The sequence below is a fragment of the Perca fluviatilis genome, chromosome 1 (assembly GCF_010015445.1).
Source record: "Perca fluviatilis chromosome 1, GENO_Pfluv_1.0, whole genome shotgun sequence".
Classification (NCBI taxonomy): Eukaryota; Metazoa; Chordata; class Actinopteri; order Perciformes; family Percidae; genus Perca; species Perca fluviatilis.
Genome location: NC_053112.1, coordinates 40,536,533 through 40,556,277, shown reverse-complemented (window position 1 = coordinate 40,556,277; position 19,745 = coordinate 40,536,533). Strand labels below are relative to the sequence as shown.

The 19,745-nt window shown below is 42.0% G+C and overlaps 1 protein-coding gene across 1 annotated transcript; it reads right to left on the bottom strand.

Annotated features, from left to right (window-relative positions):
* Positions 1-11,600: 11,600 nt before the first annotated feature.
* LOC120562209 (E3 SUMO-protein ligase KIAA1586-like) lies at positions 11,601-14,179 on the bottom strand. Its single transcript, XM_039805802.1, has 4 exons — positions 14,120-14,179; positions 13,433-13,616; positions 12,814-12,909; positions 11,601-12,602 (listed from the first exon to the last, which is right to left on the bottom strand). Exons 2-4 carry the CDS (start codon positions 13,602-13,604, stop codon positions 12,232-12,234), a joined length of 639 nt encoding a protein of 212 aa, XP_039661736.1. The 5' UTR covers positions 13,605-13,616; positions 14,120-14,179; the 3' UTR covers positions 11,601-12,231.
* Positions 14,180-19,745: the final 5,566 nt, after the last annotated feature.

Below are 19,745 nucleotides of genomic sequence, written 5' to 3'. Positions count from 1 at the left end.
CAGGCGGGTCAGATGCAGAGAGTGAAAGTGAAAGTGTGTTTGAACCTAGACGGTCTCAAAGACAGACCAGGGGTACACTTCCCTGTAGATTCAGGAGTGATTATGTTTTGAAGTAAGGTGTGCAACTGCGAATGTTTCATGCTTACATTGATGCATGTTGATGTATTAGAGTATTAAGCAGTGATGTGTTATAATGCAGAGTTTCTATTATTGTCCACTTTTCTGTGGCATCTTCCTGTATGTGTTAAGACCTTACATGTGGGTACTGTTATATGGACTAACATGTTGTACTTTCCTTTGTCCTGTTTCAGAGATCGCACACATCGTTTGGTGGTTGGATGGCATGGCAGGGTTTCGCAGGGGGGAATGTAACAGGTACAAATAGTTGCTGGCCCTTTAAGAGTGGAGCTGAGGTGAACGTGCAGGAGGGGGGTGCTCGAGCAGAGTCAGTGTGTGTGTGTGACGGACGAGCGGCTAGGGCAGAAGAGTAACGGTGTGGAGCTACACTGGCGGGCTAAAGTCGTTACTAAAAAGTCGTACTTAAAAGGTCACAGTGGTTAAATAACGTGTCCTAAAGTCCGTAAAGCGGCTACGTTTTGGCTTCCCGTTTACTCGCCCGTGTGCGGCAAAAACCAGGCTTTAGTGAACAAAAGTGAGTGTTAGCTTTAGCCTCAACGGAGCTGCAGAGCGGTGTACAGACACAGACTAGCTACACGGAGGGACGGCTGGAAGAGCATTCAAGTGTGAGTCTAGTGCTGGCGTTCATATCGTTTAGGTGGCTAGAAGTGCTAAAGTTAGTTTTACAAGAGTTTTGTTTAGTAAGAACTAGTTTGAACCTGCGGGGATCGAGTGTCCGGACTGAACGTTAACACCACCCCCCCCCCGCTCTCTGTGTGTGAACTCTGTGTGGGAAGACGCGGATTTCAAGTTTGTAGCTGTGGGGCATCCTGCATGCAGAGGGAAACGGGCGTTTTTCCTGCGCGCGACTAATTCCTTGGGACGTTTACCCTGCCAGCCATCAAACAACCTTCGGTGCGATCTCTGCTGTTCGGTGGTAATATCTGCACCACACTTTGCTATACACACTCACAACACAAGATACCGTACGAATCGGATCGGAACTGTGAGAATGGACTAACTGACGCTGGCGCTTTGTGCACTCACCCATACACCACACCAGCCTAGTGAACTAAACTGAACTAGACTGTACAGTGGCGCGCTGGTAGTAACACGGGTGCATATACACGACATATACACACGCCTTTATATTGCTGAAGATTAAGGAAAAGACAGAAACTGTCGGCTCATTCATACTGTCAACACCCACACTGGAAAGGAACGTTTTTTGTGTTTAACCACTGTTGAATTTAACAATGACCATGGTTTCATGTTATATGCCTGTCCTGAGGTAATCATATTTTTGAGGAGAGTTTTGGCCTGTGTAAAAGGTTAACTTTGTGGCCTTAAGTAGCCTGAACATAGTCACTGAATGCAACAGCATGCTTGTTTCATATTATGTATGTTATCTTTACATGAAAAGGGTTGTGTTCATTAATGGTTGTTAACTGTGAACCCAGACAGTAAACAAAGGTGTTTATTTCTAAGGGAATACGAGGTACTTTATTTCATGTTTCATCACCCTATATATAATATATATTTATATATATATAACTTAGCTGGGGGTAGGGCGCGCGCCCCGTTTAGCTAGGTTTTACGTAAAGTCGGAGTGTTGGGCTCACCCAGCTTTTCCTATATACACTGCATACACTTCAGAGGGCCACCATATAATCTGAAGCCCACTTTACTCTACCTAAGAAGCTGATGCTAGTCCAGGCTGCTAAACGGTGGACAACCTGCTCATTTATTTGGACACTGAGGCCATAGGTATTGGGTGTGGGGGACCTAGATCCTGTCTCGCCCCAGTCCTTCCCAGACTAAGTACTGTGTTACCCCCTAGCAGGCGGGTAATCACTCCGAACCGTCACACATAGACAGTTAAATAAATGGACAATGTGACGCCGTAGAGTTCCACGGAGACCAGTGAAATCTATTAGAAGCACTTTTCCGGTGAGTGCTGAGCGTTACTGTGCAGCCTCTAACTGAGAGAGACGACGTAGATGTGACGTGAGCAACCTGTCTGAAAGTTGTAAGTCTGCTGGTAGCTGTGCCAAGAGAAATCTCAATCATTCCCAATCTTGCAGAGACGGAAAGCGTAGGTATATGTTAGGAGAAAACATGGGCACAGGCTAATTATTGCTAACTAAAATGCTAGTTAACATTAGTAATTAAACTTAAACAGCTAATGTAAGACAAAACGGCCTGCGAGCTTCTCCTGTACTGAATCAGAATCAGAATCAGAAAAGCTTTGTTGCCAAGTATGTTTACACACACAAGGGATGTGTCTTGGTATCGTATGTGCAAGTCACATTAAAAGCAACATGCACAAACACACCGAAGTTGCCATAGCGGCGCCATCTCAACTCTCTCCTAACTCTAAAAAGATACAGCATGACATGAGGAGAGGAGAGGAAACAAAAAAGCGGCTCTCAGACTATCCTCATAAAGATAAGAACATGTGTGGGAACAGGAAAAACACCTCAGCACATAAGCACACAACAGTACATTTGCACTGCTGCACATAACATAACATAACACAATACAACATAACATAAATGTACAGTTGCACATTTAGCGGCGACGGGCGTGGGACTGGGGGTACTGTACAGTAATTCCTCTACTATGCAACAGTAAGTCGCATGGTTATGACACAATCGTTAGCCTATTTTTACAAAAACGTCTGCTATGGAGCCATAACGTGAGATACAAGGTAATGGAGCCTTTTATACATTGCCGTGTTTCTTTAGAAATAAACAATGGACAAATAGAGTCTTTAAACGCTTCAGATGTAAAGTTATTCAAAGTTGCACCAAGATGAATGACAGTCAATGGGATGCTAACAGCGGGTGATGACTTGTTAGCAACAAAATGGCTCCATAGGAGGTATGCTTTGTGGAGGCTGGCTTACCCCCCTGCACTTAAGCTAAGCAATGTATAAAGTTGCGTTCAATAGGCGAATCTATTAGAAAAGTCACAATTCTGGCCACTTTTGAGGGCTGGATGAACTGAAAGGTATTTATAAGATGTATACATTTGATAAATGTACCAGTTTAAAGTGCAGGCAAAGGTATCGGATGATTTTGCTAAACAACAAATACATCCACCCAGTTTTCATTAACTGGCTTTCTTGACCTTAGAAATAACTAAATAATAACTAAAAAAGTCTTTAACTCAAAATAACCCTTACTTATTTAGGTCCACATATAAGCTTATTCAAGAGCATTCATCTCTTCTCATTTGCTATTGCCCTGGGGTCATCAACCTTTCATGCTGTTCTCACGTAACATTCGTACAAAAAGGTAAAATTCCTAGTTCTGGAATTCGTAAGCATTCAACATATTTTTTGCTGTACAAACCACAGTGACTGCTGCTGTAAGAACGCTGTAGCCCACGCAGGGAGGTCTAAACATATCTTTATCACCTTAGAGTGCTCATATTATGCTAATTTTCAGGTCCATAACTGTATTTAGAGGTTGCACCAGAATAGGTTTATGTGGTTTAATTTTCAAAAAACACCATATTGCTGCAGCTCCTCTTTTCACCCTGTGTGTTCAGCTCTCTGTTTTAGCTAAAGATTGAGGCATCTCACTTCTGTACCAACTTTGTTGGGAGTCGCACATGCACAGTAGCTAGGTAAGGACTACTAGCCAGTCAGAAGCAGAGTATGAGGGCGTGCCATGTTAGCAGCTAGGCGAGCATTATAACGTGTGTTACAAAGTGATGCACATTTGTTTCTGAAGTAAAGGCTGGACTACAATAGAGCTGTTTGGAGCAGTTTGTGAACAGTGTTTTCTCTGGAAGATGGTAAGTCTCTTTGGGGTGGACTTTGGGCTTTTTCACTTTGTAAACCTATAACGTGCACAAAAAAGACATATAACACAGTAAAGGAAATGGAAAAGCCAAAAAGCATAATATGAGCACGTTAACCCCCGAAACTACTGGCAGCTTGCGGTGCCCTGTACCCGGCTCAAAGTCACCTTTTACTGGGTAAACTGAACTCCCAACTGCTGCTACATTTTTCAACCACTGGTCATCCTGAATTTTGTGCAAATGATTTGGGCCCTGCTTTAGTGTCTATATGTGTTGCCCTGAGGAGCAAGCCTTGCATCCAAACACAGTTTTCGTCGTCAGACTGGCATTGTCCATCCAATCAGAGCTTCCCACAGGAGAGCAAACATGACAATGATTAAGAAACTGAGGGACAACAAACAGCAAGTAAGTTTTCTCCTACAGCACTTACTGAGGAAAACGAACAAAAGCCACATAGAGCCACTATGCACCTAGCTACGGCTTCCCGATGTCCCGTATGTTTTATTTTTTGTACTCACAACCAAATGCCAGCACTTGTGACTGTGTGTTTATCTTTCTGAAGTTGAGGCCCTCCCAAATGTTGATGTTAATAGTTGTTTTCAGAGGCTGAATGTCCCCCTCGGTGAATGTTATCTGTTTCTCTGGCTCGTTCTCTCTCCACTGGCGCAGTGCAGATTAGTTAGCTTCTACCAGTTGGTACAGTCTGGGGCTCCAAACGTTCACTTAATGAATTGGCAGTCATCTCTCTGTGTGTGTGTGTGTGTGTGTGTGTGTGTGTTTGTGTGTGTGTGTGTGTGTGTATATGTGTGTGTGTGTGTATGTGTATGTGTGTGTGTGGGTGTGGGTGTGTGTGTGTGAGGGACACAGAGAGAGAGAGAGAGAGAGCAAGAGCGAGGGAGGCCAGTGAGATGCTAAATTAATAGCAGTCATCTTTACATGCTTCCCTCTGGTAGCTAAGCCTGCTAATGAACAGACTTGGACGCCTGCGGTTAGTATAACACACACACACACACACACACACACACACACACAAAATGTTAAAAAAAATGCCTGTGGATTTGATCATGACACCAAGCACACAGGCGCACACACACACACACACACACACACACACACACACACACACCACACAAAAAGCTGCAACACAAATGCAACTCCTTGACATGCAGTGGCTAAAACAGTGTGCAGGGCAGCCTTTAGGTCTGTGTGGTTTGTTTCACCAATCTATCCTTATTTATCTCGCTTCATTTTTTCTGGCTTGAAGCTTAAAATGGAGCCACTACACACAATAACAAACCCACATCCTCATACACACTCATACACAGGGATTGCTAGGAGCATGAAGCAAGCACGACAGGTTCCGTGGTGGTGATCAGGTGGAGGACAACTTCACACATTCCCCTTCGCACACAATTTTGCCAGCACACAAACACGCAGCTCAACACACACCTACACAAATGCACAAGCAGTTGCAAAGTGTTAAGATAGGGTTAGGGGATGCCTCTGGGGTGCTACAGTTTCTGCAGAGGAGCGAAGGGACCCCCCAGCTGCTGCTTGCCATTCCTCGCTGTCATCCCAACGGGGCGAGTGTGTGCGCCTGTGAGTGTCTGTCTGTGTGTAGAGGCAAGATTGCAGAGCTTTCACGGTGGGGCGAAGCGAGCCAAGTTTGTGTGTATGTATGTGTGTCGTCCCATTGGGTGAGACTCAAGCCAACTCCAGGAAATGGATTGGCATGGACGGCATCACCAGGGATTCTGGGGTGAAGATGAAAGAGTTCTTTCACACACAAAACTGTCTCTCTCTCTCTCTCTCTCTCTCTCTCTCTCTCTCTCTCTCTCTCTCTCTCTGTCTCTCTCCTCCCCCTTCTCCCCTCCCTCTCTCTCTCTTTCTGCACTCTTTAGCTCTGCCACTTAGGATTCACTAACACATGTTCACATGCAAACACAAGCCCAGGATATGCACAACCACACCCCCATGCGATCACATTCACACAAACATGGACAAACCTAAAAAATATCAAATATTGCACACCCTTCAACTCAGAAAAAAAAAACAGATTCTTAAAAGGCCCAATAGTATGCTCATTCTGAGGCTCATACACTACTTGTATTTTGGGGTAGTACTAGAACATGAGAACATGGTTGCATGCTTTCATTTGAAAATAAAACGAAAATTCTGCCGGATGTCACTCTTTTCGGCTGGATGTCCGTTTCCTTCCGCTTTCTTTGTGTTGGCATTTAAATAATTAAAAGATTTATGAGGACTATGGTTAACTGCTCCTCAGATCTCTGCAGGGTAAATCCAGACAGCTAGCTAGACTATCTGTCCAATCTGAGTTTTCTGTTGCACGACTAAAACTACTTTTTAATGAGCACGTTTCAACAAAACAAGTTCCTTCCCTTAGGCTATTTTGCTGAGGCACTGTTATTTTGTCCGGCACTTAGCGCCGACCAAGACGATTGTGATTGGTGTAAAGAAATGCCAATAAACCAGAGCACATTTTTCTCCCATCCCGGAATTGTGTGGACTAACCAGACCTTCCTCTGCAGCGCTGTGGAGGAAGGTGTGGCAATGCAAGACTAATATTGGCCTAATGAGTACAAAAGACAAAATTCAGTTAAACTCAGTTATTCATTTTGTCAGTAAAATGTACTTGTCAAAACCAGTCTGTTCCTAAGGTAGGATAAACAAGTAGTGGGGACCAAGTGACGGCGGATTTCCACCAACTGCGGAACGGCTGCAGATTGGCTCCGCTGCGTGTCGGCTCCGTGCTCCACCATCAGTCAATACCCACCAGGTCCGTATTTGTTGCGGAATGGCTACGGCCATGACTGACAGCTGAAGTCACTAGGACCCACGAGATCTCGCGAATTCACGTATGATCGCGCGATATAACAGGATGTAGTTTCTATAAACAGAACCACAAAACCAACAACAGTTTGTTTCCATTCCGACTTCAGGCCTGTCTCCGCTCATTATGACGTTCGCCGGAGCTGGGACGGAGTCGGAATGCAGCCATTCTGCAGTCAGTGAAAATACACACTATTGACTTTAATGGAAAGCTATTGACTCCGCCGCTGTTCCGGAGCGGATCCGCAGCCGTTCCGCAGTTGGTGGAAATTGGGGGTGAGACAATGTGAAGTTAATTTTAAAGAACATAAATATTAAAGGAGAAAACCATGTATTTTGTTTTTCTACAAGTAAAAGGAAAGTCATGCAATTTAAGTTGGGGTGAGACAGCTAGCTAGACTATCTGTCCAATCTGAGTTTTCTGTTGCACGATTGAAACAACTTTTGAACGTACACATGTTCCACCAAAACAACTTCCATCCTGAGGCTATTTTGCAGAGGCACCAAGTTGGCAACACTGGTTTTTATACAATACTTTAACAGTATTTATATAGCACCTATATTTACCTGCTTTATAATCAAAAAGGTCATGGACATCTAATTTTTTTTCAATACAGGACCTTTAATTGATAGCTGTTTCCCTCTGCTTTCAGTATTAGGCTGAGATAGCCTTACCACGTCCTTACTCTGTTTCTGTTCTCAATCTGGAGACATGACAGGACATCAAGCTTCTCATCCAACTCTCAGTAAGAAAGCAAATGTCCCCAAATGTAACTATTCAGTATGTAACTCAGTGTCATTATGTATGCATGCATGAGCAACTACTGTATATTTGTATGCTATAGTTTCAGGAACCTTTGACACACATGACAGAATTCCACTGTTTGCAGCAGCACCTGTTCTGTTCTTGTCCCAGACTAGACGTTGCAATAATGGGATTGGAATTCCATAAAATGTAGATGCTAGGGAACATGCAATTAAGATTTATGTATGGAGCTGGTGCAATCTAAAAAGAATCCTGATGGGAAAGGTATGTTTGTGAATGTTTATCTACTACAAAAAGCAGGTGTGAGTGTTTGGGTAAAGGGGGGGCACACTAGTCAACATCATTTGATGTAGTTTTATTAATTTTTTTGCTACTCAAAATTACATGTTTTGATATAGCTGGATAGAGCTGTTTGCATATCAGATACCGGGAAACATGCTGGGTGCGACAATCATGAGATTTGTGTGTGGGCGTGTGCATGTGTGTTTGAGTGTGTCTGGAAGTTGATATGCATATGTAGTGCTTTCTCCATGATTGACATGTAAAAAAGCCACTGATTATCTTTTAGATAATTACTGCTGTTGAGTGGGGGATTTTTAGTTCTTTGATTGTGCGACAGCACTGAAGAAGAATTGAACTGTTGTGTGATTTTCTTCCTCTTTCCTTCATTCAATGTTTTCATTTCACCAATCTTAAAATTATTTCTGGAAAACACGTCTGTGAAAAACACTTCTGTGAAAACCTTCAATTTTACTCACAACATGCAACAGACACTTCATACTGCAAGGTTATACAAACATTGGACAAAAAGCAGTATGCAAATGAAAAACGTAGGAGTCAAAAATAACAGACGGTGAGGCAATAACTTCCAACTATGTTCGGCATTTGAAGTTGCACAAAGGTTTGGGTCAGTTATTGAAAAAGTAAACACGTCTTGTCTTGTTCTTTAAGTCAGTATTGACTTATTCAAAATTTTACCCGGTCCACTATCTTTACCAGAGTGCTTTGAGTTGCCATAACCAAAATGCAGAATATTACGAATGATATTGTAGGGTAAACAAATGCAACGTATTGTCAGTGAATGTATTTCGGGTACGTTCAATGTAAATATTTAGCAGCTTTATAGATGTATTTGCTGTTGGAAATTAGTAGTACATACATTATATTTTTGGAATTGATAACTAATACAGTTGCCCAACAAATGCCAAATATCTCTGGTCTAACCATGAGGTTAACATTTTTGTTTTTAGTAAGATGTCTTGACAAATGTTGGATGGAAAGCCATGGAATTTGGTACAGATATCCATGGTGCTTGGAGGATGAAATCTGCCATCTTTGGTGATTGCCTTACTTTTCATCTAGAGTGGAATTATCTCCACATCTACTCTACTGGATTGGCACAAATGGTATGCAGCTGTGCTTTGTGTTTAGTGCTAATTAACAACTGTTAGCACCCTGACATGCTAAAAAAAGGCAAACATTGAATCTGCTAAACATCAGCATGTCCACTGCTCCTATAACTTACTAGGATGGGTTAAATGCAGTAATTAGGGGTCCAAACCTGAGGGGTGGGAGAACCGCGTTCACACAGCCTGCTACAGCTTAACAAGGACCTCGGACAAAAAAATGTCCACCACTAGGTGGCGCTATATCAGAGATACTACTATACTATACTATACTATACTACATATACTGATATCCCCGCGTTCCCTGAATTCAGCTGAATCTCGTGATATAGGCCACGCCCATTCCTGCCTAAACTTTTATGCATGAACAATATATCGAAAAGCTACTTTGTTGAACTCCTCCTAGACCGTGCGACCGATCTGCACGAAACTTGGTACGTAGCATCTCCAGACCAACCTGACAAAAAATTATCAAAAGAAAGTTTATAGGGTAAAAATTGCATATATTACGCAAACAACAAATTTGTGTAGCTAGCTATGAAAACACCAACGTTGACATATCTCGACCAAAATAAATGCTATTAACACAAAACTTTCTTGTTTGCTATGACCCTCTGGAGGTCCCCCACACAATTTATGAAAATTGGCCACTAGGGGGCGCTACAAGTACAAAAGTTAAAAACGTTTATATTTCATTAACGGCTCATCTGATTTTTACGAAATTTGGAGGGTAACATCTAGGGCCACTCGTGAGGCCACCCCTACAGTGGGGTACTGATTGGTCAAAGTGGGCGTGGCCTAGGGGACCCAACTTTGGATTCACCACTTACACTAATGTTAGCAACTTTAAATGTACAGGGTAGATGCGTCGTGGACCTCACCTACCCAAAATTACACATGTGGACCACTAGGTGGCGCTATAATGATGTCAAACGTGTTTTTGTCTATAACTCCCACATTACACATTGCACACTTTTTCAAACTCTTCCTAAGCCGTGCAACCGATCTGCACGTAACTTGTTACCTACCATCTCTGGATGCTCTGTACCAAATTTGGCGAAGATCCGCCATTAGGTGGTGCTATAATCAACGTTTATGTGTTTTGGCCAATAACTCAATGCATGTAAATGGGACACTTGCGATTGCAATTTCTCTCGCGTAGTAATTGCTATCGACATGAAACTTGTGATGCTTGTTTGGCATGCCACTCTGAGGCTCTGTACCAAATTTGGTGAAGGTCGGCCATTAGGGGGCGCAATTGTCAACGTAGACGAGTTTTGGCCCTTTTACTAAATCAATGTTAATGGGATATTTTCAATGACAATGTACCACAGACCTTGCAGCTCACACTTTTCAATATTTCCTGACGTTTGCCTCCCCACATTACAATTTGGGTTCTGCTTTCGCATGCTCCCCGGGTCGTCGGGGCTGACTCATGTCGGGGGCTACTCGCACCGAGGAGACTTGGACCCCATCATAACTGCTTGCCAATTGTATGTGACAAATAAAGAATAAAGTTGATTTTTTTCCGTTAGCATTGTTAATGTGAGCCTGTTATTGTGCTGATGTTAGCATTTAGCACACAGACACAAAAAAACACACACACAAACAAAAACAGGCACTCATAGACACATACCTACAACACACACAGTCCATCTCTCGGGGCCAGGCTGGCAGAGGCAAACGCGAGTGCAGATGGCTTGTTTGGGGCCTGTGGCATAAAGTGGTGAGAGATGCAACGGTTAGCGGGCAAGCCAGTGGAGCATCTGTGTTTGTGTGTGTGTGCAATGTGCATGTGTGTGTGTGTGTGTGTGTGTGTAAGTGGGGGGTGAGCCTACAATGCATAGGATATCTATAATAGTGTGTGTTTTACAGACTCACACAAGATGAAGAAAACATACACATACATAACACAACCACACCATTTTCAAATCAGAAGAGAGAAAGGAAGATGGCGACATAATCATGTGGGTGGCTTTGCCACACAAGACTCAAGATGGCAGGGAAAGCCATGAGAGTAGTAGCGATTTAGGTGTGCTTTAGTCCGTCTATTTCGTCGAGCAGGTCCTCCAAGTGGACCAAAAACAGGCCGTTATGTGTGAGGGGTTTACTCCATGTATTTGTGTCTTCTATTAAGAAGAATTATGTGTATCATATGATGTTCATGGTGTCCAAAGCATGGATATATTATAAGACCTGGATACAACATGAATGGCCCTGTTCATTCCTATGAGAGTTGCTCAGTGGCACATCCGCCAAAAACAAATTCTAAGTTTTTGGGTTTACTACAGAAACCCAAAAGAAAAAAAAGATCTGACTAGAAAGAGTCATAACCGACTTTGTTTGCAGTGTGAGTTTTCCTGGCAGCAGTTTCAGTGGTGTAGTGGTCCCTGGAGAAGTGGGTATACTCTCAGTTTTCACGTATTTTTTTGTTTTTTTAAGTAGTCCAGAAAAAAGCCCTGTTTTAGAAACAGTGACATGTAAGACTATGATTTAGTTTACCCAAAAATCTGTCATTTCTACTTGCTCACTATTATAAAATGATCATGACTTGATTAGGAGCAGTTTGTAGTTAATACTGGTCACACAAGCAGCCTGGATGAATGTAAAATGTATCTATCATGAGGCAAACATGGTGTTTCGATTATTTTTTGCACATTTATTTAAATAAAATACTTCAAATCTGAAGTTGACAATGCATCCTTGTTCATATTTCATCTTAAATAAAACACACAAATCATTCTCTTCCAAACATCAAAACCAATCAGATAAACTTAAAAGTGCACTGTCATAAAATTGAATTTGGTTTTCAATTGCTGAACACTATTTATATAGAATACTTCGTTAGATATATATAAATATCGCTACAAATATTGAATATCATCATTTTTTGAATTAATGCTTTGTTTTGAACATGTTCATTTACCGGTAAATCATTCAACAAAATAATATGTTACAACAATATTTAGTTAACAATTAACAAAAATATATGCATTAACAAAACATCAACAGTGATATACTCTCTCAACCCAGCACTGGGTTTCTGACCTTTGCCCATACTACAGTATATTCCAGACAAATTTGCTTTCTGCAGGAGCTTTCACACTGCACTGTCTAGAACGCACAGAAGAGGCAGCACGATGGCTCTTCAACCAGGTCCTTGTATATTTTCTAGGATCAAACTTGGAAGTTGGTGGGCCGTTGATATTAATCATCATCAAGTTTGATATGTTTGAGATCAGAAGGACAGCCCTCTTGTCTGAGCTTATATTGTTCATAAGGCTACATACAACATACACCATTCAGTTCCTGCAGCTCAATGAGGCTCTCATGGTCAGAAAAGGGTCGGTTCTTTTTGGCCAGATGGTAGGCTGTTCGAAACACAGCTTCAGTTTCCTTCATGTAGGACTCAGTCATAGTCTCCACTGCATTCTCAATGGCAGCTTCTTTCTGTTGCTCTGCCACCTTCACAGCCTGAGTGTGGGCCTTGGACAACGCATGTTTCCTCACCTTATTTCTCAAGACTGACAAACTTGTTGTTCTACTTCCCTGGCCAGACACTTGAATTTCAAAGTTCATCCATTCTCTTGAGAGCGATACACCTTGCTCCTTGTCGATCCCAATGGAGTTCATACTGCTACAGACCAGACATCCTGCGAAGCATAAGCAAACAATGTAACTACTCCTGTATCCACAGCTGTACGTGTGTATGGTCCTTTACACACACACACACACACACACACACACACACACACACACACACACACACACACACACACACACACACACACACACACACACACACACACACAAAAAGTTATCTGTTTCAGAAGTTACCCAAACTAGCAATCTACCTAAACTTACCCAATTTTTTGTTTTTGGATCCCAACCAGGGGTTCTTGGATTTGAAGTCTTCTGTTTGTTTAGCACTCCACAGGTCTGGCCAGTCATTATTGATGTCTACAGAAACAACAAAAATAATTATGCATCTCCCTGTCTCTCTCTCACACTCACACACACACACACACACACACACACACACACACACACACACACACACACACACACACACACACACACACACACACACACACACACACAACTGTGATCACAATAGTCGTCAGCAAGACATGGGTCCCCCTCTTTACATTAACAATCTGCATAACCAAGTGGAAATATTTTCAGCAAGTAAAACTGAAGCATACAGGAGATTAGTGAGTGAAATAACAAAAAAAAAACAAATTTAACACAAAATGTACAAAATGTTATATAACAGTAGCATTGTAAAAAAAAAAACATGGATACAGACAAAACAAATAGAACGGCAATAAAATAAATAACATCACACAGAAATTCATATACTTTTACAAGCTAAATCAACATTCAAAATGAGGCTTAATCTGTCAAAATCACCTTTTGTTACAGTGTAAGGCTTCACTTTTCATTAAACTGGAGATGCAATTTACTGCCTGTATGTTCTGACCTGGTGGTGGTAGACTGGGTCCTTGTCTATGCTCACACTGACTTGCCTGGCTAGCTCCCGGTTGAGAGCTGCCAGGGCTGCTGGTTTCAGGGGTGGGGTCTGCCTGGGCCTGATCTGGGCCTGATTTGTGCCTCTTTACAAAAAAGTCAGCAATATCTCCCTTCCTTTTCATTGTTATCTGTCCCTATACAAAATAAGACAGTCTGATTAGTCCTCAATATTGTTTTAGGCTGAATCTTAAACTATTTGTCCCCATTCTTGTGTTTTAACTTACTTAAAAATCAACTACCAGCCTAGCTACTATCAAATTAAACTAGATCATATAGGTTAGTTAGGGCTAAGTAACTTGGCTAATGTTATAATTTAGGGCTAAGTAACTTGGCTAACGTTATAATTTAGACCTTTACAATAATAAACAAGCTTCATAGACATTGAGATAATCAGTTTCATCAGTCTGGTATGAAATTCTTATAAACTGGGTTGATTAAACACTTACTGAAAACCAACAATGCCCCGGTTTCCCCACATTATCCCAAACTACGTTGCTAGCTTCACATAACATTAGCCGACTCGCACTAACTATTGGTGGCAAAATCTCTTCTCCTCTAAATGTGCAGTCATATTGCCACTGGCAATTTGCCAGTAGTTTAAAATAATGATTAATTTGGAAACCACCTTAAAACTTACCTGAGAATTATGTCTTCCATCAACTGGGGTGGCACACCGCCGCTTGGGTTGTTTCTTCAGCTGTTGTTTGTTCTGCTGCCGTTATCGTAGTCAAGTGGCACCGGCACCTGAGGTATTTTTTTTTTTTTTTTCCACTGGCACCTGAGGTATTAGCGATATTTTCCTCGGCATGACCCGCCCTACTCTGCCTCTGATTGGCTCATCAGTCCTCATGCCTAAAGTTAACCAATCTCATCAGTGAAAGCAGCGAGTACCAGCCAATTAGAGGCAGAGGAGGGTGGGTCATGGCTTCACTATCCTTGAGGAAAAAATGGGCAATCTGGCTCACAGATATTACTGACTGGTGCGCATCAGGGGGGGTTTAGAAGTGGGTATACGCAATGCTGACTGAAAAATAAGTAAGTATACGCCGTATACCAGCGTATACCCTGGACTACAACACTGAGCAGTTTTACAGATATCTCTTTTACAACTGCCTATAGGAAAAATGCTTAGCAGAGACATTTTTCGTTGCAATACTGCCAGTGGCCAAAATCAGCGGAAAGGCTGAGCACTGTTCGTGGGGGCCTGGTCCACAGGCATAAATCCAGCCATGGCAAGAAATTGGAGATTTTCTGTTGGGCCAGTTCAAGTATGGAGTCAACAGCAGCATGCAGAGAAAAGAAAATCTCCCTACGATGCATTGTTAAGATTATTAGATCTTATAGGTCCATCCTAAGTTTTAATGCCCTGTGATACATATTGAATCTCAGCAATAATCAACAAATTAATGAAAAAAATACCATTATATTTTAAATCCCAACGTAGTCAAATGGTTACAAATTACAAATCTTGTGTGAATGAGAGTAGATTGCCTGTAAGATCTACCGTGAAGCCACTGAGGAATCACAGTTTGTCTGACCACATGTGATTGTGATTGTGATGTACTTTAGTAGTTAACTGCTCTCTGCAACTGACACCCATGAGACTGCTCTCTGCTGCTGACATTCTTACTATTTACCTGCTTGACCTTGTTCAGCAAAATCAACAACTAGTTTCATGATTACAGTAGTCTTGAGACTTGTTGTAGCTGTAGTAGCTGAGGAGGACTCCTTACAGGGAGAAACTCTAGCAAACAGTATGAAGTGCATTCAATATCTCAGTCCTCACAGAAAATTGCAGCACGACTCAAACTATGTTTAATGGCAGCTGGTTGGGAAAAGCATATCACAGATAAACAATGTCAGATGCTATTGAAATATGCCGTAGGTGTTATTTTGCCCAAATAATACCTTGTGGGGGCATAGGAAATGATTATCTGATTAAAACAGCTGTTTGTGTAGGCAGCATGCTTTCCATAAATCCAAGATGGACCTGTCATGCCACATGGTAATTATACTAATATTAATGAATAATAACGAAGAACATTTTAGAGGAAATTCCTGAAAAGCTGGCTTCCTGCATTCTGGGGTACTGCATGGTTGTATTGCAAAACAGATAGACACAAGATAAAAGTCTCAGACAGATGTGGGCGGTGTTCTAGAAATGCTGTAGAGTGACAGTTCTATCATCTGTTATGCCCCCCAAGTGAGTGAACCACAATAATGTGAGAATGGTATATCTTAAAGGTGCTGTAGGTAGGATTGTGATGATCCAGGACTTAGCCAAAAAATGTGGACATCGACAACTTCTCGGTCCCTCCCCTCTTTCCGCTAAAGCCCAAAACTGTCTCCCAAGCCCCTCCCCCCACAAGGGAGAATGAATGAGTGTGCATGAGCAGTGATTGACACGCAGTTAGACACCCCTTCCCCCCGGCCCGGATTGGTGCATCTGAACAGGGAGCGGTGGATTTCTGCAAATTGCACTACAGGCTGGAGGTGGTGCCAGAGGAGCCAGATTTTTTTTTAAATTACCTGCTTCATGTAGTTCTACTGGAACATAGGGTCAGTTTCAGCAAATATGATAGAAAGTTAGTTTTATAAGTCTTACCTACTGCACCTTTAAGTATTTTTTTTCTCTTGTAGCGAGCATATATCATTATTTATCAAACTTCGCTTCTCCACTGCACGATTATGAGATCAGGGGTGAAGACAAACATTTTACCAACTGCTCTTTCTAAGTGATTAAACATCGTTCACTCATATTCAGGAGGAGGAGGAGGAGAGAACAGACCTCCAGGAACAGCACTCAGTCTTTCTGCCAATTGTTTTCCAGTGGTATTGCAACGAAAATCCCCCTGTGACTCAGAAAGGATTTTCCCCATAGGCCACCATTGTAAAAGAGACGTCTGAAAAAACTGCTGCCAGGACAACTTGAACTGCAAACAAGGTCGGTTATGGCTCTTTCTATTCTGTTCTATTTCTATACTGCGCATATTCAGTGGGTCGCCCATAACGGAACAAAACCCGGAAGCTTTTTTGGCATATGCGCCACTGAGCAACTCTCATAGGAATGAAAGTGGCTCAGCCTCTAATGCTGTATCAAGGTCTTATAAAACATCCGTGGGTAAGCCTGGGTACCGAGTTCAATACTTTTTAAGCACAGACCGAAATCGCTTCTAAAGTATTGAGTATCGAAAAATGCCTCGTCATTCAGTACCCAATTTCAATACCTAAGGAGTAAATCTCATCAGCGTCGTTGAGCCAATGAGCATGTAGCATGCTTCTACCTAGATCTTAAAATGTTTGTGATTGGCTGTCTAACGTAACACACCATAGAGACAGGCAGGAACAATTCTACGTAACGCACAGAGACGGGGCTCACTTAGTAGATTTGGGCCAAAATGTGCATTGTTGTAATTTATTTTTGTTTTGTAAAATTTGTATCGAAAAATGTTCAATTTTTGATACTGGTTTAGGAAACGGTATCGCAGGCACAGTATTGGTATCAGTACCAAATATTTTTGAACAATACCCAGCCTGATCCATGGGAAAGACATGTGAAGGGAAGATAAAGTTATTGGTACCTGTTACAATCAAGCTCGGGAGTGAACGACAAGCTAACGTGCTGACGGATTTTGGCATTTTTGTGTTTTAAGCTGAGCTTTACCAGAGCCAGAGATATTTGGTTAAAACAGATCGGTGATGCTGTTTTTGCCCTGTCTGTTTCACTCTGCCTTTTAAGCCTTTTAAAAGCAACATTGCTTGTCAGCTTTGGCAAGCAGTTATGCAGTTTATTTCAATGAAAACTCAACTCCTGGCATTTGCTGTGTTCTTCGCCAATGTTTTGGAAGAAGGAAAGAATAGTGAAGCACAGGCGAATGTGCTTCAAAAGTGACATTTTCTTTTTAAATTAATTACCTGCGTGCACCGCCCCAAAGCCGTCTACCTAGGGGAAACACTGCTTTCTGTGCTTTCTGACCAGATGTTCCACTCTGTATAACCCACGGCTGAATAATCCAGTCCCTCCTCCACTACCCATATTGCCGTGCTCACCTCTGCACCCAGGAGGGATCAATACACCTTCTTTTAATTTAATCACTTCTAAATAACGTTCAACACAGCACCATTATCTAATGATTTCATCTAACGCAGAATGTTCACCATTTGTTATCCGCATGACATAATAGGGGCTTAGAAGAGCTTTACACCTGCTAATCTAAAGTAGCATGTAACTGTGTGTTCTGGCTGCATTTAGCCACATTTAACCACTTATGATATGCTCACGTACATCTGTAGCAACTGCTTCAAAACAAATTATGTAATTACTGAAAAATCATAGTGCATGGTTTATAAGAACAAAACCGCCTACTATGATTATGGTGGTGAATATTCTTTGTTGGCTAAAGTTATTAGACAGTAGAGTGGATCTGTGCCTGCACATACAGTATATTGCCAGGTCAAACTCCCCTACGTTAAACCAATGAATAAACCATATCCTAAAACTAGAAATCATATGCAAATAATAAGTGAAGAAAGGAATATCTTGTGGTGTTTTAATTCAATTCAATTCAATTTCAATTCAATTCAATTTCAATTCAATTCAATTCAATTTTTTTTATTTATAGTATCAAATCATAACATAAGTTATCTCGAGACACTTTACAGATAGAGTAGGTCTAGACCACACTCTATAATTTACAAAGCCCCAACAATTCCAACAATTCCAGTAATTCCCTCAAGAGCAAGTAGCCAGTGCAATAGGAAGGGAAACTCCCTCTTGGGAAGAAACCTCGGACAGACCCAGGCTCTTGGTAGGCGGTGTCTGACGCGTTGGGGGTGCGATAGTGGCGATAGTAGTCACATTAATAATGGAACAGTGACTGGATGTGAGCGGAAGCTGCAGGGTTCAGCAGGCACGTAGCATGACATTGCAGGGCATCGCTGAGCTCAGCAGGGAGTGCGAAGGACCACGGCGACAGCTGCAACCAGGGTCTTGGTGCCAACGTTCTCCAAGGAAATACGCTGGGGGAAAAAAGAGACTCGGGAGTAAACTCCCCAGAAGCTAGGATTAGTAACAAGCATTTCTGGGACGGGCTGCACACAAATAGTAATAGTAATAGTAACAGTAATAGAAACAGTAATAGAAAGGGAGAGGAGAGAGCAGCTCAGTGTGTCAAAGGAAGGAAGTCCCCCGGCAGTCTAGGACTATAACAGCGTAAACATAACAGGTAACTAAGAGAGACAGGTCATAAGGAGAGGTAGCTTTTTCGGGCTTAGAACTCTCCCCCGCCGGATCTGGCTTGGCTGGCCTGCCTCCCCTACTTTGTTATGTATTATTAATCTAACAATTATGAAGAGAAGCAGTTGGGCCAGTTAGGTGAACACTGCAACTCCCTACTCCTTAACTATAAGCTTTATCAAATGGGAGAGTTTTAAGTTCATTCTTGAATGAGGTGACAGTTTCTGCCCCCGAACCCAGATCGGGGCTCGTTCCATAGGAGAGGAGCCTGATAACTGAAGGCTCTAGCTCCCATTCTACTTTTAGAGACTCTAGGTACCACCAGTAACTCTGCATTCTGGGAGCGCAGTGTTCTAGTGGGACAATAGGGTATTAGGAGCTCTTCTAGATATGATGGTGCTAGACCATTTAGAGCTTTGTAGGTCAAGAGAAGGACTTTAAACTCAATCCTGGATTCAACAGGAAGCCAATGCAGAGAAGCTAATACAGGAGAAATATGATCTCTTTTCTTAGTTCTTGTGAGAACACGCGCTGCAGCATTCTGGATCAGCTGGAGAGTCTTAAGAGACTTATTTGAGCAACCTGACAGTAGGGAATTACAATAGTCCAGCCTGGAAGTAACAAATGCATGGACTAGTTTTTCAGCGTCGTTTTGAGACAGGATATTCCTAATTTTGGCAATGTTACGAAGATGAAAAAAGGCTGTTCTTGAGGTTTGTTTTAGATGGTTTAACATCAGAAAATTATAGGTCATCCAGGATTTTATATCCTTAATGCACTCTTGAAATTTTGCTAGCTGACTGGTTTCGTCTGGTTTGATTGACAAGTATAATTGGGTGTCATCCGCATAACAGTGAAAGTTAATTGAGTGTTTTCTAATAATATTGCCTAGAGGAAGCATATATAAGGAGAATAGAATTGGTCCAAGCACTGAGCCTTGAGGAACCCCATGGCTAACTTTAGCGTACTTGGAGGATTTATCATTAACATTCACAAATTGAGATCGATCAGAGAAATAGGACCTAAA

What these genes read in the sequence shown, in the direction of transcription:
- LOC120562209 (XM_039805802.1), bottom strand. Translation starts at nt 13,604, where the DNA reads ATGAAAAGGAAGGGAGATATTGCTGACTTTTTTGTAAAGAGGCACAAA. An exon ending in ACCCAGTCTACCACCACCAG is followed by an intron (nt 12,910 to 13,432) that starts GTCAGAACATAC and finishes TTGTTTCTGTAG; the next exon opens with ACATCAATAATGACTGGCCA. An exon ending in ATCCAAAAACAAAAAATTGG is followed by an intron (nt 12,603 to 12,813) that starts GTAAGTTTAGGT and finishes TATGCTTCGCAG; the next exon opens with GATGTCTGGTCTGTAGCAGT.